Source organism: Bombina bombina, chromosome 5, assembly GCF_027579735.1.
Source record: "Bombina bombina isolate aBomBom1 chromosome 5, aBomBom1.pri, whole genome shotgun sequence".
Lineage (NCBI taxonomy): Eukaryota > Metazoa > Chordata > Amphibia > Anura > Bombinatoridae > Bombina > Bombina bombina.
The window spans coordinates 145376205-145399500 of NC_069503.1; the positions used below are offsets into that span (position 1 = coordinate 145376205).

Consider the following 23296-nt stretch of genomic DNA (forward strand, 5'->3'; position numbering starts at 1 on the left):
TACAACTTGGCCAGATTTATTGAGCCGGTGCTCCTTGGGCCTTGTCTTGTGCCGGATGATACAGTTCCCTTGGGACGGCCAACTATCGTGACCTGATGGTGGTCTTTCCTGCCTAACAAACAGAATGTTTGCGGTTGCTCAGTTGTCACTTTTCCACCTGTTATGTGTGCTAGCACGATAGTGTTTTAAGGGGTTCTTCCATGTTCCTCAGTGCTGTGGCCTTGTGTCCTCTTGGTTCTTCCTACGACTTCCTGACTTATGGGCAGGTGTTATCGATGCTCTCCTTTTCATGGGGCTCGTTGTCCTCCTTACGGAGCTGTGGTTCCGTTTTTAGGGGCCTCTCCTGTGTTCAGGAGATTGGAACAGATGTTTATCTGGTTCAGGGATTGGTCTGCTCTTTGAGTTGTTCCTTTCCATCTGGGGAGGTCTGGCTCCCCATTGAGACTTAGTCAGGTGGCCTTGCTAGATCTCCTTGGGTCTAACACCTGCTCATTTGTCTTTAGGTTGAAGTGGCTGTGTCCATTCATCCGCCCTTTTGGGGGCCGGTCTTGGGGTTCCTTTCCGTTCCTTTACTTTCAGATCTGCCGTTGCTTGGGCTGGTCCAGCTAGGTGTAGGATCTGAGATCTGTTGTTCATGTTGTTCAGGTCTTGGGGGTGACAGTGGACCTTCTTTTTTTTTTTTTAGAGGTTCTGTGCCTCTCCCCTTTGAGATCTGTGAGTAGGCTTGGTGGCCTGGATTGCCTGGAGAGTGGCCTCTGTCTTAGAGGTTGGGCAATCTCTGTTTTGGGCTGCTTCTTCCTTACGGATAGTGTTTTCTCCGTGTCTTCCTACGGATGGCAGAATGTTAGTGGACTCAGATGTTTATTTTCTGAATTTGCTGCTTGTTATTTCTGTTTGCTCAGTCTGTGAGTTCTGATGTTTTGAGGACTTTGTCTTCAGCTGTCTTTTTCGGTGCTGTTGCATAATGTTTGGGAGATGTTTCTTCTCCTTGATGAAGTCCGGTTGCTCCTTGTGGGTTTGTCGTTGTCTCCCCTTGTTCTCGGGATCTATTCTCTGTGGACTTGGCCTTCCTTTGAAGGGGGTTTTTCCTTTATGAATTTTGCTGTACCTTTTGGGTATCCCTTGGCTTACCCTTGTCCTCTCCCTTTTGGGGATTTTGGTACTGTACTAGTAAGGAGACCAACTGCTGGACGACGGTTCTCTTGGAGGAGTGTTGGCTCTGTGAGTCTGCTTGCGGTCTCTAGTTAGGCTTTCGGACTATCTGCGGGTCAGTGTCCTTGGGGCCTTTTCTTTCTAGTCTTTTGCTCGGCTCCGACGAAGCGGGGTTTGGTTGGGTTGTGGTTTTTTCAGGCTTGGTGCCCTCAGAATGGGTTGCATTCAGTGTCCTCTATAACTTGGGTATTGTTTTCCCAAAAGTAATGAATGCAGCTGTGGACTCTTTCCATTTATGAAGAAAAACTTAAATTATGCTGACCTGATCATTTTCTTTTCTTCAGATGGAAAGAGTCCACAGCTCCCCACCCGTAATTTTTCTGTGGGGCATCTCTTATTTATTATTCTTCTGGCACCTTTTCACCCTGTTATTTCTTTTTCTGTTCCTTGTTCCTCGGCAGAATGACTGGGGGATAAGGGAAGTGGGAGGAGTATTTATGCCTTTGGCTGCGGTGTCTTTGCCTCCTCCTGGTGGCCAGGTTCTTATTTCCCAAAAGTAATGAATGCAGCTGTGGACTCTTTCCATCTGAAGAAAAGAAAATTATCAGGTAAGCATAATTAAAGTTTTTCACAAAGAATAATATGTTCTATTTATTCATAAATAAATATTTCTACATATATCTGATGTGGTTTTTTGAAAAATATATTTATATTTATATACAGGTGGCCCTCGTTTTACAACGGTTCAATTTACATCGTTTCAGAATAACAACCTTTTTTTCCAGTCATGTGACTGCTATTGAAAAGCATTGAGAAGCAGTGCATTTATTAAAATAGCCAGTAGGTGGAGCTGTCCGCTTGTGTTGCAGCAAAGCCAAGCAAGCTGAAATTAATCAGTTTAACCAGACCTGAGCTATCGAGCAGATTTCAAAGGAACAAGATCTTCCTGTCTATAAATCAGTCCAGATTGGAATACATAGAAAGAACTTTGCAGAAAAATGCAAGTGAAGTCTGCGTTGTGTGATTATTTTATTAGGTTTATAATGCTGTTTAGCATTTAAAGTCTTCATTTCAAAGCTTTAAAAATAATATATTAGGTGTTACTTATGACAATTTTGAGAGGGGCCTGGAACCTATCTCCCTCACTTCCCATTGACTTACATTATAAAATGGGTTTCAATTTACAACGGTTTCGATTTACAACCATTCCTTCTGGAACCTAACCCCGGCATAAACTGAGGGCTACCTGTATATATATATATATATATATATATATATATACTAGGCAATAAGCCTGCCCAGAGGGCAGTCTATGTTTAAAAAATTAAAAAATGTAAAATTACAGAAAAAAATAAACAAAGCTATCCAAAATAAAAAAATAAATCTAAACTAATACCCCTATAAAATTCCCCCCAATAAATATGGGGTACCTTGGTAATCTTCAGTGTGCGACGGACGATCACATGAAGAGGAGTCTCCACGCCGCTGAGTACTGCCGCTGGGAACTGCCGAAGAGGATCCATGCGTCGGTGAAGCCCGCTCCGCACCACCCTTGCTCCTGATGAAGATAGAAGATGATGGAGCCGCCTGAAAGAAAACCTTCTCCGCCGGACTTCAGGAATGGCGAGTACCTATTTGGGGCTTAGTCTTATTTTTTTATTTTTTTTAGATTAGGGATTTAATGGGCATTCTTAAGTAAAAGAATGCCCTACAAAAGGCCCTTTTAAGGGCTATTGGTAGTTTATTTTAGATTAGGGGGTGTTATTTTTTGTGGGTGGGGGGCTTTTTTATTTTCAAAGGGATTAGATTTAATTTTTTTATTTTTGATAATTTTGTTTATTTTTTTCTGTAATGTTAGACCTTTTTTATTTTTTGTAATGTTAGATTTTTTTTTTGTAATTTAATGTTAGTATTTTTTATATTAATTGCAATGTAGTAGTGATTGGGGTTAATTTAGGGGGCTTAGTAGTTAAATTAGGTTTATTGCGATGTGGGGGGTTGGTGGTTTAGGGGTTAATTGGATAATTAGGTTTATTGCAATGTGACGGTTTGTCGGTTTAGGGGATAATAGTATAATTAGTTGGCGGTTTAGGGGTTAATATTGTAATTTATTTAGTTGGCAATGAGGGGGTTTGGCGGTGTAAGGGTTAGGTAGTTTCTGTTGTGGAAGTTTAGTGATTTAATGGTTAATACTTAGTAAGGGTGGTTATGTTTATTTTTTTCTTAATACATCGTGTGGGTGGTTATTTTTTTTTTAATACTTCGTGCGGGCGGTTAGTTTTATTTTTTTTACTTTGTGCGGGCGGTTAGTTTTTTTTTTCTTATTTCTTGCGGGTGGTTACGTGTTTTTTAGCTATTTCATGTGGGCAGTAGCATTTTTTTTTTAAGGCTTCGTTTGCCTACGCTTCATCCAGGTGGATTCTTTCGGCTGCGCATGCAGCCGACATTCTTATGGCTGCCTTGCACATGCAAACATTCCTTTGAGGATGCGTGTGCAACCGGCAATGGCGACGGACGCGTTACAAACACGATTATAGTATAGAATGCATGAGTACTGTGTCCATTCTTGTGGTTCTATCTATCTAATCTATCTTTCGATCTGTATCTATCCTTATCTATCTATCTATCTCATGACTGGACTGTTATCCGATGGAATATTATCCGTCACACAAATGTCAGTTGGACAAATGTCCTTTGGATAACAGTCCAGCCACAGGATAAACTAGATAGCCCATGTGACATCTGTGAGTATAAAGCTAGAATTCCCAGGACAAGCTTTCTGATTGGTTGCTTAAGGCCATTTACAATGGGATGTGGCTACTTCCTTTATTACATAGTGTTTAGGTGATATTTTTGGACAACTTTTTACAGTTATACTGCATCACTTCAAGTAATTCAGCTTTGGGTAACATGTCCCTTTAATACAATTCTTAAACCATACTTTAATAACAGTTTCTATATGGTACGATTTTAAAACTGCTTATTTGATTGTGCACTGCTCTGTATGTGTTTCTTCGGTATACAAAAATGTAGGGTGCACACCTTAGTGATATATACAGCTCTCAAGGTAAAATATGCCTTTAAAGAATCTTTGAAGGATCTCGTAACACTGATGGATCTTGTCTGATAATCTTGCCCTAGCTGAAAGCTTTAGAGAATCGAGCCCATAGACACCTCAAGACAACTTCTCTTTGAACCCAGCCTTTCTTTAATTAAAAGACCATTCAATACATGCATAATAAAAAAGATTATTCAATAACACTTACTTTTAATTTAAAATAAGTAGTAGTTTTTTTTCTGACAATTTTTTTTTTCCTACTATTTCCCTATCAGCCAATCAAAGACTAGTATGCGTACACCCAGTGAAATTGTGCACATGCTCAGTAGGATTTGGGGCCTCAGAAAGCGTGCATATAAAAAGACTATCAAATTAGATAATCAAAGTGAATTGGAAAGTCTCTTAAAATTGCATGCTCTATCTGAATCATGAAGTTAATTTTTGACTTAAGTGTCCCTTTAAGGCCATTGTCACTGCTACTCTGAAATTTGTTAATCTTTTTACTCACATTTGGAATTTGGCAAAGCTGACTCTTCCTTAGTGGTTAGTAGCGTTTGTGCATCGCTGACTAGACAGCCTGTCATCATTGTTGCTTTAGAAATAGCAAGTGGACAGTTATTGGATTGACTTCAGACCCCAGAAATCCTTCCAGCCATCCGCATGTGGCATTTGTTTGTGTTAGTTTTAGCCAGAAATATGACATGAAATGCAAACATAACTGGCACAGCTGGAATCTCTGCTGTGTCACACTGGTTTTGTAAATGTCCTAAGATTTCCCAGTAGCCTATAAGCAGTAACAGCTAAGTTTGTGCCTGGTTCACATTTTTCATTTATTCCACTATGTGAACGCACTTTAAAAATAGGATATATCATAAATGTAGGCTGATAAACAAACTGCAGCTGCAGTATCTGTTGGCGCTCTACAAATAACCGATAATAATAATAATAATTTTGTTTTTTGTTTTTTTCCATATGTTTTTGCCGCAGGGGATGTACGGTGTAGTAATTACCCACATGCCTTTTTACTGCTACTTTTTTGTTTTGTACCAATATGCTTTCACAAAATGCTCTTTTTTTGGTAGCATATAAATAGAGGGGCTGATAGAGGTGTTTGATACTTAAAGGGACATAAAACAAGTTGGGATAGAGACAAAATATAATATGTACTTTAATTACTTTACCTGTACATTTATACAGCAGTGCCTCGCCATTAACCCTTTCTTTTTAGTTTCTGAATTGTAAAGCTCTAACTCCCCCCACACGTTTCCTTCTATGGCTGTATCTATATCTATTGCTGATTTGGTAGAATGCAAAAATGCATAGGGATTATCTGCTGGAGCATGCCTAGAACCTGTGAACTCAGTTGAAATACAATGCCTGTGTCTAAACACTGATAAGGGGGGTGTAGTTGGCAGCTCCAGGCAGCTTAGCTATGTAATTCATTTTGCTTATTTTTGAAAATTATTTTAAAATACTTTGAAACAATTTTTTTTATGCAAACTATTTTTAATTAATTAGCCCTTTTTAGGATATGCACAGATCTCAACCTGTTTTATGTCCCTTTAAAGATGCTCACAATTCTGGGGAGACAGTTATTATTAGTTATAAGTAGGTATCAGAACTAACTTTCTTTCAGCCCTCTCTTTCACCATCCCCTTTCTTCCTGTGACAAAAAAAGGAAATACACTTGCTGTAGCCCTGCTCTACATAATTCTATATTTAAAGGGACACTGAACCCAATTTTTTTTCTTTCATGATTCAGATAGAGCATGCAATTGTAAGCAACTTTCTAATTTACTCCTATTATCAATTCTTCTTAGTTCTCTTGCTATCTTTATTTGAAAAAGAAAGCATCTTAGCTAAGGAGCCAGCAAATTTGTGGTTCAGAACCATGGACAGCACTTGTTTATTGGTGCTGTCCAATCAGCAACGACAACCCAGGTTGTTCACCAAAAATGGTCCGGCATCTAAACTTACATTCTTGCTTTTCAAATAAACATACCAAGAGAATGAAGAAAATTTGACAAGTTCAACACGTTTTTAGTATGTGTGCACTAATGACAAATAAAATATAACCAGAATTGGTTTTAAACTTAAAAAGCGTGCTGAATTCCCAGTCTCTACCTGGGTGAATCCCTATAAAGGATTGTTTTCACTCTCTCTCACTTTTTTCTCTATACAAATATTAATTTAGGTTTGTTAGTACAGTGTTTATTTTTTAAGCTGGATAGAGACTGTCCGAGGCATTTCCTTATGTCCTTGCTTATTGATGGTAATTTGATGAGAGAAGAAGTACTTTAATATTGCCCTGTTGTATACCTTGAGCATAGTTTATGAAGGAGGAGGGGACTGTTTTGAAAAAGCAGGCAAAACCGCCTTTGTAACATCTATTATTTGTATTGGTATTGGTATAATGACAAGCTTTGGCCTGAATAATACATAAATGTTATATAAAATGATATATTAATAACAAATTTTAGCCTGAAAATAAAATACAGATAATTTTTTTTAGATTATTTTAATTGTTTAAATATTGAAAACAGTGTAAGCTTTTTGTGTCCATAAAACAATGTGTGCTGCCATTTTGTATCCTTGTTTTCCCTCTCTGCTGCAGTCAGTTATCAAAGAGGTAAAAAAAGTGTGCAACCGGTGACTGTGTGGAATAAAACCGGGTTATGTCGGCACTTTAACTTTTAACAGGAAGTGGAAAATGTTTTTACTGGAAAATATTAAATAGGGACCCATTATGGCAGAGATAGTGAAACAGCGTGGAGTCCATTGGCATATTGGGGTCTGTCTTACCTTACCTCCGTAAACTGTTAATTTAGCTGACCCGCTGGTTTTCATGTGCCTCCCTGTTCTTATTAGTCTATATCCTACTAGATGGTCTAGATTCAAAAATTGTGAACTGGGTGGAATGCTGGCTTAAGGACAGAAAACAAAGTGTCTTAGTAAATGGAGTTCATTCAGCAGAGGGGGCTGTTACTAGTGGTGTTCCTCAGGGGTCAGTTCTGGGGCCTGTTTTGTTTAACATATTTATCTGCGATATCAGCAAAGGGCTACAGGGGAAAGTATGTCTCTTTGCAGATGATACAAAAATTTGCAACAGAGTGGATGTTCCAGGGGGGGTAGACAAAATGAGAAGTGATATACAACAATTGGAGGATTGGACAAACGACTGGGATCTAAAGTTTAACACAGCAAAGTGTAAAATAATGCATTTAGGGAAGAAAAATCCAAATGTTAATTACAGACTCAATGACACTTTACTGACTGTTACAGACGAGGAACAGGACTTGGGAATTATTATTTCAGATGATTTAAAACTTAGTAAACAATGTAGTAAGGCAGCGAGTAAGGCTAGCAGAATGCTTGGATGTATTGGTAGAGGTATTTGCAGCAGAAATAGTAAGGTTCTTATGCCACTTTATAGATCATTAGTTAGGCCTCATCTTGAGTATTGTGTGCAGTTCTGGAGGCCATATCTTCAGAAGGATATTAACAAACTTGAATCTGTGCAAAGGAGGGCTACCAAAATGGTACATGGTCTAAAAAATAAAACTTACCAGGATAGGCTCAATGACCTAAATATGTATAGCTTAGAGGAGAGAAGGGAAAGAGGTGATATGATAGCAACTTTCAAGTACATTAAAGGGTTTAGTAAAACTGAGGCTGTGGGTATTTTACATAAAATGGAAAATTCAAGAACAAGGGGTCATGAGCTCAAGCTAAAGGGTAGTAGATTCAGGAGTAATTTGAGGAAGCACTTCTTTACAGAAAGAGTGATTGATTTATGGAATAAACTTCCTCAAGAGGTAGTAGCAACAAACACTGTGGGGGACTTTAAAAATGCATGGGACAAGCATAGGGCTATCCTACGAACTAGATAAGTTTATACTGTTAGGTAAGGTGGGGCAGACTTGCTGGGCCTATGGCTCTTATCTGCCGTCAATATCTATGTTTCTATGTTTCTACTATACAGGAGAAGTCAAGTATAGGGTGATATGTGGGTAGGAAACTTACCTATTAGACTGTTTTCCTTTCCTCAGACTGTATCTGTTTACATGGGACTCCATAGATGAAACCTCTCTATCAGATACTGCAGAGTTTGCTGTTGAATGTATAATACACACTTATTGTTATTCATAGTTATTAAGGATGTTACTTGGAGCTTGTTTCTGTCAACTAAGGGGTTCATTTAAATTGAATTTAGTCTTTCTTTTGTATAGCAGTAATTGTTTAATTTACAACAAGATACAGCCCTATACATATTGGTGGATAAATCTGACTCAGGGCCGGACTGGCAAATCAGACTGGCCCTGGAAATTTGTATAGACCGGCCCAGCCCAGCCACACCCCTGGTTTTCCCTTCAACTTATATAGATATATATAATACTGTATATAAATATAATATGTAAATATATGATATAAATATAATATATATATATTTATTGTGAGTTACAACCACACATTTTTTTGGTTCAAAGTAGACAGTAAAGTATTACTACAGTACTAGCCTAGGCCCTTGTTATCAAGCACAGTGCGATTCTGGTAAATAACCAGACTGAAATAGGTTGGTGTGGATCCCACGGCCTGGGCAGCACTCTCTTTGCTGTTTGAGTCTGAGCGTGCAAATCTCCTCCTTGCCTCGACCGGCCTCTTCCCCCACCCACACACACTGAGTCCAGCCCCATCTCTTATCCCAGGCTAAGAGCTCCCCTGGGCGGGCCTATCTATGCTGTGTCGGCTGAGCACTGTGACTACTGACACTGACTGCGGTGGCTGAGGATGTCAGTCTGTGTGCAGTGCTACTGGCGGCTCCGACTGCCGCTGCGCTCCGTTCCCTCACACAACTCAAGTTGCTTGCTGCGCTCTCTCCTCCACTGCAGCTGTCTGAGTAGCCTCTGCCAGCCGGCGGCCCACCAGGATTTTTCTTGGTATCCAAGCGGCCCAATCCGGCCCTGATCTGACTTCACAGATCTATAGTGCGTACCCATAGGGATGACAGTTTACTCTGCAGCTCCTATATAGAGAAGTAATATTTGTTGCTTTGCAATCTTTAATAAAGCAAATACCTTACCAAATAAGGGAGGATTCATATAGTGCTCTATAGCTGGCCATGATCTGTGAGGAAACGATGGACACTACTGGCTAGATTTTGAGTGGATCGGTAGTTTGTGCTCCCACTCGTGTGCTAACTGCGCTAGAAGTAAGCTTTGTGTGTGCATCTAGTAGTGTGTGTATTACAAGTTGAAAATAAAAAGATTTTGCACAAGTGCTAACCATTCGCTGGCAAAAAAACCAAAGCTAGAATATTGTGACCGCGTTAACGTATTCCCCCATAGAAGCCAATGGAGCAAGAAATTGGGAATAAACCTAACACCCTACTCGTGTGCAAACCAGATCGCATTCTCTCAAGGGTGCTAACCCGACATGAAAATATGAATAAATAGAACATATTCTGCTATGTCAAGAAGATTGCAATGTGAAATATTAATAAATACCTATTTATATATATATATGATGTTTTTTTGGTAAAATATATATCTACACCCTAGATATCTATATGATTATATATTGTATTTAGTATGTCAATGCAAACTTTCTTTGTAATAAAAGATTATTATATAAAAATAAAATAGGGGAGTGCTTTCCGATGCTTTGTTAGGATCCGAATGCAGAAGTAGGCGTCTGCTTGTGCAATTCGGCTCTTTTCAGAGCTGCATTTATTCTGGTTAAAGTGCAACACGCTGTGTAAATCCCGATCTTATTGTGATTGGCACAAGCGGCCGCCTACTTCTGCATTCAGATCCTAATGAAGCTAAAGAAGGATCCGAAAGCTCACCCCTACTGGTAAAAATGCATATCTGTCAGAAGAACTGAAATAAGGGGGCAGTTTGCAAAGGCTTAGATACTAGGTAATCATATAGGTAAAATATAACAGTGTTGATTGTTTATGCAAAACTGGGGAATGAGTAATAAAGGGATTATCTAATATTTAAACAATAACAATTCTGGAGTAGACTGTCCCTTTAAGATGTATTATCCCTTTAACCTGAGTGCTTTATGTTGCAGATATTGATGAAGCTAAAGGGTCTTGCCTTGGAAGCAGAAAATGAGCTGGAGAGACAAGATGAGGAACTGGATCAGATCACCTCCTCCACTGATCGAGCAATTATGAGCATCGACAAACAGAATCGAAGAATGCGAAATCTTCTGTAGCGATGAAGTGATTCATATTTTCCTTTCTTGCAAAATCATGACAGTTCTTTTTAAATATATCTTTTGAAGAATTCTCACGCCCAGAATGTTTACATGAACAGAAAATGACCACTGAAAGGGACATGGAATCCAAAAAATGTATTTCACGATTCAAATAGAAAATAACATTTTAAACAACTTTCCAATTTACTTCTATTATCAAATTTGCTTTTTTCTCTTGGTATAATTTTTTGAAGATTAAGTTCTAGAGCACAATGCACTACTGGGAGCTAGCTGACCACATTGGGTGAGTCAATGAAAAAAGGCATATATGTGCAACCCCTATTTACCATCTAGCTCCCAGCAGTGCATTACTGTTGCTGAGCTATCTAGGTATGCTTTCAACAAAGGATACCAACAGAACAAAGCTAGTATGATAATAAAGGTAAATTGGAAACTTATTTAAAATTCCATGCTCTATCTAAATCATGAAATTTTAATTTTGTCTGTTTAGGGAAATGTAAATTATTCCACTGTGATAACTATTTTTATGTGTAAAAGTTGTTTGATTAACTAGTTAAATGCAAGTTAAAATTAAACTTCCATAATTGGGATAGAGTGTGCAATACAAAAAAAACAACCTCTATCTCTTGGTCTCTTTTGTTGAAACGTAGCTCTTTTCTATGAGAGCATACTGAGGTAGGCTCAATAGTGTGCACGTATCTTAAATACTATATGTATAACATTGTTGCAAAAAAAAAATTCCTACCTACAGAAAAGCAGTTAAATAGTTTTGCATGAAATTTGATAAAAATTAATAAATAAAGGTGCCTGGTTTTTGCTTAAAAAAAAAATTGAGATTCTTCAAAGGTACCATTTGTTCCTTAAATAGTTCCTTAGGAGGAGGAGATGATGATACAAATCTTTTTGTGTGCATGCACAGTAGTTCTCTGCAAAACACTACATTATAAGCCTGATTTTTCATATTTCAAATGTTTATAATTTTGAATTGGAATAACAAATTTGTGTGAAATGTTGTTATATATTTTTCTTAGTCACTACAACACAATTTAATTTTACTTCTTTTATCAGATTTGCTTTGTTCTTTTGGTATCCTTTCTTGAAAAGCATACAGCGGTAGGCCCAGGAGCAGCAAAGCATAACTTGGGAGGAAGCTAGAATTTGGTGTCTGTGTGTGTGTATATATATATATATATATATATATATATTTATTCCTCTTGTCATTGGATCACCCAGTGTGTTCAGCTAGTTTCCAGCAGTTCATTGCTGCCTAGCTAGGTTTACTCTTCAACAAAGGATACCAGAAGAACAAAGCTAATTTGGTAATAGAAGTAAATTGGAAAGTTGTTTAAAATTGCATGTTTTCATGTCTCTTTAAGGGCCTAATAATATAAAGCTCTCCACTCAGACGAGATGGTATAAGATGATCTTCCAGCACTTTGATATCTCTAGTGAGATTCTAAAAAGCCATCCCCTGCATTTCTGTATGTGAAGTAGAGACAAGCCCAGTGCAATATAGCACTTAATGATATGAGAGTTCTGCTGCATTTACACTTTGTATTTTATCTTACTTTAGAGTTCAGATTAAGTTTTATTAAATTTAAACTTTGCACTTTCTATTTTGTATTTTATTTTGTATAACAGCAGTGTATTTAGGATTGTATTTAGGATTGTGATTTTACAAATTCTGATTATGCTTTCACAGTTTCTGTGTAACTTTAATAATGTAGGCTCATACTTTGTATATTTATGTGTATCTTTTACAAATTACATTGTGCTTAGTTTTCCAGTTTTATTTCTTTGGTCCAGATAAGCAAAGATTCTCCAGTTTGGATATAACTTATAGTGCAGACTATAGTGCAGACTTCCCAGGTCTATAAGAAAAAGGGCAGGACCTGGAAGTCCCAGGCAAATGAGTGACGCCTTCCTTAGACAGTAATGAAGCTCCCTGGGATACAGAATTTCACAGGGGAAAGAGACCGGATATAAAATCTCAGTTTGCAGCAAATACAGATGGAATTGGCATGTTTTCATTACAATGTTTTTGTCTATATTTTAGTATATATTACTTTTCTGTCAGTTAAATAAGTGTATTGTGAATTTTTAGCAAACTTCATCTGCTTACAGCTGGAAAGATAAATCAGTGAGATCAGCTTGTGTAAAATGTAATTTGTAAAATTATACACATAACTATACCAAGTATGATCTTAATTTATTAAAGTAACACAGGAACTTTCGAAATATAATCAGAAATATGCTGAATCTAAATCTACATGTATTAAAATGTGCAAATCTTAAATGAATAATACTGAAAAGACCCAATCTTAAATGTAAAGTAATATAAAATACAAAAAGAGTAACAAAACTTTCATATCATGCAAGACTCTCTTCTAGTTTTGAAAGCTTCAAGCGCTCCCTAAAGACTCTACTGTTTAGAGATGCATACAACCTACGCTAACCTTTCTTTATACCAGTTCCTCTCTTCCATTGCTATCCCCTGAACCCCCTTAGCATGTAAGCCTAAGAGTCCAGATGTTTGTAGATCACCTTCTTAAGCGCTGACTACAACAGTGCGACTCTTGGCAGGACCCTCTACCGGTTTGATCCCTATAATTGTTTTGTTGTACTCTGCATTTGTTTATAGCACTGCGGAACCTGTTGGCGCTCTACAAATAACCGATAATAATAATAATAATAATGCAGTGCTATATTGCACTGGGCTTGTCTGTCCTTCACATATATAAACGAGAGATCTCATAGTTTTTGGGCGTTCTGCCCTTTTTCTTTTAGAATTTAGTGAGTTCAGCCCCTGTGAAGTCTGCATTACAATTTCTCTCCAAGCAGGCAAATGTTTTATCATCAGGCCCTAAGTCATTTGATGTATTTAAGAAGTCTATTCCAATCCAATAGAAGAGTTATAAGAAGCAATGTATATGTATATTTTGCATGATCAATAGATGTATCTAATTTAATCTTGACTACTGCAGAAAAAGCCTTTTTCCTATAGTGTTTTGTACATTCATTCACTTTGAGTATAATAATGTCACAGTTACGACAGAGGTGAAATCTGAGCAGTGATTTTGGTATTGGAGCAGAAAAATGGTAAAAACAGCAGAAATGAAGTCAAACCCCATGCACAAAGTATTTTTGGAATATCACTAGTAAGAGGTTTTAATGGGATGGTCATGGTGAGTATGGCATTGTGAAGAAAAAGAATATATATAATTTTTTATGGTTAATGGAAAATAATGGCCTAGAATTTGAAACCCTTTGAAATCCAAGGAAGCAATTTGCACAGCTGTCAGTAAAATACTTCTCTAATATAGCATTCTGGGAATTTTGTTTATAATCATGGTGTATGTTATATGTTGTTAATCACTATACTACATTGTAATACATTATTTATCTTAATTATAAGGGAAGCTACCACTGTGCATTAAAATGTTTACTCCCACCCTTACAATCTGCTTTCATGACATTGTGCCTGATGATTTAAAGCTCTCCACTCAGATGAGTTGATCTAAAGTGATCCTACAGCACTGCGAGATCCCTCACACGATTATAAAAAGGCAGATTTGTTATACTTCACTAAGAGGCGTTCCAGGCATTTCTGAATATGAAGGAGAGACGCACCCAGTGCAATATAGCACTGCATGACAGAGTTCTTCTGCTTTTACACCTTGTGCTTTGTATTTAATATTACTTTAGAATGCAGATTATGTCCTTTATGTTTTATTACATTTAAGCTTTTCACTTTCTATTTTGTATTTTTAATGCATTTAGATTGTGTATACAGCAGTGTATTTTGATAGTTTACAAATTCTGATACTTTTACCTTTTTTGTGTAACCTTAACAAAGTAGGATCATACTTTGTATATTTATGTGTATTTTTTACAAATTGCTTTGCACTTTATATTTGTTCTATGTAAAATAAAAAATGAAGTCAAAATTAAACTTTCATGATTCTGATATTAATATATATCTTGCAATCTCAAACAACTTTCCAATTTACTTCTATTATCTAAGTTGCTTTATTCTTTTGGTATCCTTTTTGAAGAACAAACCTAGAAGCAACAATGCACTACAAGAAGCTATCTTAAAATATTGGGTGAGCCAATGACAAGAGGCATATATGTGCAAGAACCAATCACCATCTAGTTCCCATAACTTCACTGCTGCTCCTGAGCCTACCTAGGTATACTTTTCAACAAAGAACAACAAGAGAACTAAGCAATTTGATGATACAAGTAAATTGGAAAGTTGTTTAAAATTGCTTGCCCTATCTGAATAATAATACATTTCATTCAACTGTCCCTTTGAAGATAGAAATAATATAAAAACCTGTTAAGTGTTATTGACTGTTAGCTTATTCTAAATGAGACTATAGTTACTCCGATTTAAAATATGCTAATTTTACTTAGTTATTATTACATTTTAATAAACTTGTTAAAGGTGTATAAGTATAAAAGTTTTCAGTGTTTAATTATTGAATATGTTGTGTGTTATGTTATGGGTATCATGAAAAGATTATTTTATTATTGTCACAATATTGCATCCACTTAAAGAGTTTCATTTCTCAAGCTTTAAAGTTTTCAAGTAGTGATAGCAAGACTGCTGCTTCCTAACGCCTCTGCGGTTTCAGAGGTGGGACAGTTAAAGCATTATTATTATCATTATTTGCTTGTGTATTAATAAATTGCAGGCAGGGGACGAGGATCATCCACTTGCTACAAAAGTGGGCTGACAGGTTCCCTAGCTGGGAACATGGTGAGTCCACCATATGATACATAGGGTCTAAATCTTTTATTAAAAAATACAATTATCTATAAATGTGAAAAAAAAAAAAAATTCACTTTATGGTTTATAAAAATGCATGTTAAATATTTTTTTCTTTAAGGGTTTATTGAGGTTATGTTCAGACATTTAACAAATGTACTATTTTAATATTGTCAATTTTGTTGTCAGAAAATTTCCCAGAGGATCCGGAATGTAAAATTTGTTTTATCTTGGTTTGCAACAATGCTGCTTCCTATATACTGTGTGTGTGTGTGTGTGTATATATATATATATATATATATACTGTATATAATCAATCAAACAAAGAAGCTATTACTTGAGCTAATTGCTTGACTCATGGATCCAAAAATTACTTTTTTAAAAATTTCATGTTGAATGTTTTTTTTATGTTTCAAATGTTCCATTATTATTATTATGATTATTTTTGGTGCATGTATCTTATATGTTCTTTATTATGGCTACAGGCTAGCACAGTTATAGTTCAACATTTAATAAAGTTTCCATTAAAAGTCTATTTTTTTAATTCTGAAGCTTTGGAATGCAACAGTCAATTTGAGATTACATTAGTTATTGGGAATCATTGCATCCACTAACTATTTCAAGTAAAAAAAAAATGTATTTAATTTTTGAAGGTAGGTGGGTTTTGGTACCTTTTGGAAAAAAATATATCTGCTTACATTTCCACTTTTGATTTAAATGGTCTATGAGCTTCAGACAGATCAATAATGTTATAAAGAGCATATATGTCCTAGACCAGTCATCTGGAACCTTGGCATTCCAGATGTTTCAGAACTACATTTCCCATGATGCTCGGCTGGACCGCAGACTTCCTAAGCATCATGGGAAATTTAGTTCTGAATTATCTGGAGTGCCAAGGTTCACCATCATTGTCCTAGATAGTAAAGGAGGTAGACCTTTAATATTTAATAGGTCCAAATAAAAAATTGAAATCCTGTATATAGATTTCCAGGCAAGATATGCAGCTAATCGAAAACACGTCTGCTGATAGTACAATGCAAGTTACTTTCTAATAACAAATCTAGGTAGTGCTAAAAAAGCTGGTGTATCAGTACAAATAATTTGCTTTCACAAAATGTATTATGGACAGATAAAAGTGTGCACATTCTCAAAAAATAGAGTGAAGTGAATTCTGAAGTATTGATCTACTCGTCGTTGATAGGGGTTTTCTAACCGATATGAGACCCATTTACCCCTCAAGGTGCCTATGAATGACAGAGGAAAGGACAGGAGTTTTTAGCCATGCAGTGGCTTTTTTTTTTTACCAGGGTGAAAATGTCAGAGGCCTCCCAGTTAAAAATGCAGATTTATCTGCTAGTCCAACGGTCTACAGTGTTCTGCTTCTTGTGTGATCCACAGCCCTCTCCGGTTAAATGCGGCTTTATATGTCAATCCCCTGGGTTATAGAAAGCTGTTCCTTGTAATTGGCATCGTGCTTGTCCCTTGGAAGGGACTGTCTACAGAAAGCAGTTGTTTGCAGCTGAGGTAAGTACAGTAGATGAAGGTGCTGAGAGGTAAGTACATTGCGCCTTCGTAGCCCACTGGTGATTAGTATGAACATTTGTTGCCTCAGGGTACAATGCCTAAGGGTAAGCTTAGATCAGCAAGATGTTTTCGTTCCTATTAACAATGTAAGAATTAAAACGCTTGTTCCTCTGCCCAGAGATCGAGTTTCCCCAACCCTTCTTGGTCTAAATTTTATGAAGGTGAGGCCCCCATTCCATACCAGTTACTGGTAAGGAGCAGATTGAATCTTTTTTGGAAGGCTTTGGAGAGATCTATTTTGGATCCTTGGGTGTTGTCAATAATTGCTCTGGGGTATTAAATAAGCTTTTGATCAAAACTTCAAGGGCCATTCCTCTTTCTCAAAAATAAGGGCTGCGCTCATGGACTGATAACGAGAATCCATGAGCCCTTTCTTTTGAATAGATGGAGGCAGTACTTGTTTTGCACCTCATTTGAGCCTCTCTGTCATTTCTGCTTTTCTGTTTCATCTACATGGCTGATTTAAGCTGTGGTATGTTGCAATGTTTTTTTTTATTTTCCTAGTGGACTGGAGAGTAATTTCAACATTTGATGTCTTGTGAACTCTCACCACCAGGAAAGAAATTAATTTATCAGGTAAACATAGATTTTTGTTTTCTCCTATGGTGCTCTCATAATAAAACTGGGTATACATATTAAAAATGTCCTGTGTTTTCTTTGTTATAAAACACAAAACAAGAGTTGATGTAGAGTTTATGCTTTTCCTTTTCACCCTTTTTTCCCATGCAAATAAAATAAAAAGTTATAGTGATTAAGAAACCACTGCAAAATGATCAGTTTCTCTGGTTTTACTATTTCTATTTGAGTAAAATTAACATTTTTGTTTTATTCTATAAACTACGGACAACATTCTCCCAAATTCCAAATAAAAATATTGTCATGTATAGCATTTATTTGCAGAAAATGACAACTGGTCAAAATAACATCAACATTTTTTAAGTGTTTGCAAAGAAAGCAAGTTCATACTCATTTTTAAACAACACAGTACTATTCTTTAACTTAGTGAGAGTTCAGAAATCAATAGTTGGTGGAATAACTGATTTTCGATCACAGTTTTCATGTGTCTTGGCATGTTCTCCACCAGTCTTTTGCATTGCTGTTGTGTGACTTTATGCCACTCCTGGTGCAAAAATTCAAGCAGCTCAGCTTTGATGGATTGTGACCATCCATATTCCTCTAGATCACATTCTATAGATTTTCAATGGGGTTCAGATTTATAGATTTGGCTGGCCATGACAAGGTTTTGAGCTTATGGTCCTCCATCCACACGTTGATTGACCTGGCTGTGTGGTATGGACATTGTCCTGCTGGAAAACCAATCCTCAGAGTTGGTTAACATGGTCAGAGCAGTAGGAAGCAAGTTTTCTTCCAGGATAATAGCTTGATACATGCGCCCTTCACAAAGATAAATCTGCACAATTTTAGGTCATCTCAGATGAGTCCAATTTTCAGCTTTGCCCAACACCTGGTCTTCTCATGGCTAGACGGAGACCTGGTGAGGCCTACAAGCCACAGTGTCTCCCACCCACTGTGAAATTTGGTGGAGGATTAGTGATTATCTGGGGCTGCTTTAATACATGCTAGTATTGTATTAGCCTTAGAAGCCGCAGCCCTGCATTGTGCAACCATTTTTAGCGTTATCTATAAGTACATTTTCAGCTGTTCACAGTCACTCAAAGGAACAGTCTACTCCAGAATTTTTATTCTTTTAAAAGATAGATAATATCTTTATTACCCACTCCCCAGTTCTGCATAACCATTACGGTTATATTAAAAAAAAATGTTTTATCTGTGATTACATTGTATCTAAGCCTCTGCAAACTGCCCCTTATTTCACTTCTTTTGACAGACTTGTATTTCAGCCAATCAGTGCTGACTCATAAATAACTCCAAGGGAGTGAATACAATGTTATCTATATGGCACACATGAACTAGTGCTAGGGTAGCGCTAAAGAAATCATTTTCATTTTATTACTGAAACTGCTCTTGATCAACTGTGCTAAAGCTGAAGGTGCATTAGGAATACTTCAAATTTCTGTGTTCTTCGCTTAGAAGACATTCTTTTTAAAAAAAAAAAATATATATATATATATATATAAGTTTTTTAGACAGAGTGCACTCCAGTTCGTAATCCACAACAGCCTTGGGTGCTATTCAAAAATCAATATACCAGGCAAACAGGAAGCACTCCAAAGGTCTTGTATAGTTTTCACTTTATTGTGAACGTTTTTGGGCATAAAAAAAGCCCGTCCTCAGACTTACAAAGTTACAAAACACTTAACACCAGCCATGCTTAAATCCCATCACCAAACTAACGTGACCACGCTCTCCATGGTAGATGCGCCTCCCAGAATGGAGTGACGTCATCATCCATGGCAACGTGAAAAAAACACTACAATATAAAAAAAACAGAAGCGAAATTTGCATAAGACAGAAGAAGAGCAACATACTAACAATACTGGTACGATGCTGTGTCCAAAACGCCGCTCGATGGGGGGTAGTTATCAAGCCGTCTACTTTCCTGCCTTTGCCGGCCCAATACGCCCGCCTAAGCTCGCCTACCTTCGCCGCCGCGGACCTGAATACGTTCGCCTAAGTTATCAAATAAAGCTGTCAAAAGGCCGTGCACCAAGTACGGGGCGATGAGCAGCGGACTGTGAGAGTTATCACTCATCCGATCTCGCTGCTCTTCGGCTTTTTCCCAGCTTTATTGCTAGCCTGTCACTAAGCACTCACACTAAACTACACTGTTCTATCCCTATACCGGTGCCCCCGGAGCCTCCCGCAACTCAATAAAGTTACTAACCCCTAAACCGCCGCTCCTAGAACCTGCCGCAACTCTTATAAATGTATTAACCCCTAAACCGCCGCTCCTAGACCCTGCCGCAACTGTGATAAATGTATTAACCCCTAAACCGCCGCTCCCGGACACCGCTGCCACCTACATTATACCTAGTAACCTCTATCCTGCCCCCCCTATACCGTCGTCCTCTATAATAAAATTATTAACCCCTATCCTGCTGATCCCGCACCTCGCCGCAACTAAATAGTTTAACCCCTAAACCGCCGCTCCCTGAACCCGCCGCAACCTATATTAAATTTATTAACCTCTATCCTGCCCCCCCTACACCGTCGCCACCTATAATAAATTTATTAACCCCTATCCTGCCCCCCCTACACCGTCGCCACCTATAATAAATTTATTAACCCCTATCCTGCCCCCCCTACACCGTCGCCACCTATAATAGATTTATTAACCCCTATCTTGCCCCCCACTACACCGCCGCCACTGTAATAAAATTATTAACCACTAAACCTAAGTCTAACCCTAACTTAAATATTAATTAAATAAATCTAAATAATATTTCTCTTATTAACTAAGTTAATCCTATTTAAAACTAAATACTTACCTTTAAAATAAACCCTAATATAGCTACAATATAAATAATAATTATATTGTAGCTATCTTAGGATTTGTTTTTATTTTACAGGCAAATTTCAATTTATTTTAACTAGGTACAATAGCTATTAAATAGTTATTAACTATTTAATAGCTTACCTAGCTAAAATAAAGAGAAATGTACCTGTAAACTAAAAAATAACCTAAGTTAAAATTACACCTAACACTACACTATACTTAAATAAATTATTCCTATTTAAAACTAAATACTTACCTGTAAAATAAACCCTAAGATAGCTACAATATAATTAATAATTACATTGTAGCTATCTTAGGATTTATATTTATTTTACAGGTAACTTTGTATTTATTTTAGCTAGTTAGAATAGTTATTAAATAGTTATTAACTATTTAATAACTACCTAGCTAAAAGAAATACAAAATTACCTGTAAAATAAATCCTAACCTAAGTTACAATTAAACCTAACACTACACTATCATTAAATAAATTAAATAAACTACCTACAAATAACTACAATTAAATACAATTACATAAATTAACTAAAGTACAAAAAATAAAAAAGCTAAGTTACAAAAAATAAAAAAAATAAGTTACAAACATTTAAAAAAATATTACAACAATTTTAAGCTACTTACACCTAATCTAAGCCCCCTAATAAAATAACAACCCCCCCAAAATAAAAAAATGCCCTACCCTATTCTACATTAAAAAAGTTCAAAGCTCTTTTACCTTACCAGCCCTTAAAAGGGCCTTTTGTGGGGGCATGCCCCAAAGAGTTCAGCTCTTTTGCCTGTAAAAGAAAAATACAACCCCCCCAACATTAAAACCCACCACCCACATACCCCTAATCTAACCCAAACCCCCCTTAAAATAACCTAGGGGTTAATACATATATTATAGCTTGCTTTGGGCTCCGGGAGCGGCGGTTTAGGGGGTAATAACTTTATTTAGTTGCGGCGGTGTAGGGGGGGACAGATTAGAGGTGTTTAGACTCGGGGTACATGTTAGGGTGTTAGGTGTAGACATCTCCCATAGGAATCAATGGGATGTCTGGCAGCAGGGAACTTGTACTTTCGCTATGGTCAGACTCCCATTGATTCCTATGGGATCCGCCGCCTCCAGGGGTGGCGGTTTGAAAACCAGGTACGCTGGGCCGTAAAAGTGCCGAGCGTACCTGCTAGTCATTTGATAACTAGCAAAAGTAGTCAGATTGTGCCGCACTTGTGTGCGGAACATCTGGAGTGACGTAAGAATCGATCTGTGTCGGACTGAGTCCGGCGGATCGAAGTTTACGTCACAAAATTCTACTTTTGCCGGTCTCTAGCCTTTGATAACTAAGGCGAATCAGCCTCGCCACAAATACGCTGCGGAATTCCAGCATATTTGAGGTTGACGGCTTGATAACTACCCCCCATTGTGTTCAGACAAAACTGGTTACCATAGGAACCAAAGGAGCTTCAAGCCGTAATACCGGAAATGGTAATGTCGGCACTCAGTGGGGGGTGGGACAGCGCAGCTGCCAAGACAACGGATAAACATAAGTAATAATAGGCACCTGTCAAATGTAACATGCCAAATCGCAGCCAGAGTGTAAGTGATATGAGTATATGCCAGAATTATTAGGCATATTGAACCAAACTTAGTCTCAAATGTGGTATGGCATGTAACAAATGGAAATATATCAAAGGATGTATAAATACATAATAAACAATATGAACAACATAATAAACAGGGTAGCCAGCATAATGTGAGGAAATAGATATCTAACTGCCCATTATTATGTGCGGATCAAAGGAAACATATGTCAAAACATAATATGTATCTTCTATCATTGTCTTTTAAACGGCACATAGGAGGCAGAACACCATGGTTGCCAAGCAACCAAAAAGCTACAAGAAGCCGAAAATAAAAAATAATGCAGAGAACACGTGCGACAGTGAGAAACAAAGGCTTAAACTCGCAGGATGCCAATAATCAGGCATATTAAACCAACGAGAGTAGTGATCTCTACTGTCATGCGGCGTGTGTCAAGCAAAATAGTCTTGATATAACAAGACATAAGTATAAACATATTACACCAAATAAGAACCTACAAAATAGGCAAACACAATTAATGTCTAATACCCAATGCAGCATGATAATATAATGTAATATAGCAGAATAGATCGTGAATCTCAACTATATAAATAGGAACTGAATAGATTGTGGATCTCAAAAATCCAGGTAGTTATAAAAACACCTGCCAATCCAATTGAGTGTTGAGCCCATTAGGGACAATAGTATCTAACTGGAATGTCCATTTAGCTTCTTTTTGGAGAAGTATCCGATTTCTGTCCCCTCCTCTTGGCAGTGGTGGTACATGATCTATAATTGTATATTTAAGGTCCATCACACTATGTTGTAATTCCAGAAAGTGTCTGGCAACCGGTTGTTCTGATGAACCCTTTTTGAGTGCCGTCTTGATTGCAGATCGATGGTTCGCCATACGGGTGCGGAGGTCGTCGGAGGTCTTACCCACATAATACAGCCCACAGATGCAATGTAGGAGATATGCGATATACGTGGTTGTACACGTAAGGCGAAACCTATGTTTATAGGTTTTGCGTTTATGTGGGTGGGTAAAGCTTGAACCGGTTATAAGACCTCCGCATGTCGTGCAACCTAAGCATCGAAAGACGCCAGGTTTCTTAATATCCAACCATGTCGACTGTCTGTAACAGTGAATGGGGTCGGTTTTAATCAGAAGATCACGTAGAGATTGCGACCTCCTATATCCCACCCTAGGTGGTTCGGTTTTGAACAGAGGTAATGACTTGTCCGTATTGATAATTTTCCAATGTTGTTTCAAAGTGTCCATCAGTGGACCCTTATCTCCAGTGAATGTGGTCACAAATTTCATCTTTTTGGCCTCTTGTTTGGATTCTTTGTCACGGCCCATCAATATCTCTTCGCATTGTTCAGACAATAGCTGTCTAGGATAACTTCTTGTCTCAAAGCGTTGGATCATTTCACTCAATTGTTCATCTCTAGTATCCACCTCAGAATTGCTCCTAACAGCTCTTAATAGTTGGGATTTCGGCA

General features: G+C 37.4%; 1 protein-coding gene across 1 annotated transcript in view; it reads left to right on the top strand.

Moving 5' to 3' along the window:
• The window catches only part of SNAP47 (synaptosome associated protein 47), a 114185-nt gene extending 99284 nt beyond the window's left edge, over window positions 1-14901 (top strand). Inside the window, exon 5 of the mRNA XM_053713735.1 lies at window positions 10286-14901. Coding sequence (XP_053569710.1) covers window positions 10286-10432 — 147 coding nt within the window. The 3' untranslated portion in view covers window positions 10433-14901. The remainder of the gene's footprint in view (window positions 1-10285) is intronic.
• The last annotated feature ends 8395 nt before the right edge of the window (window positions 14902-23296 follow it).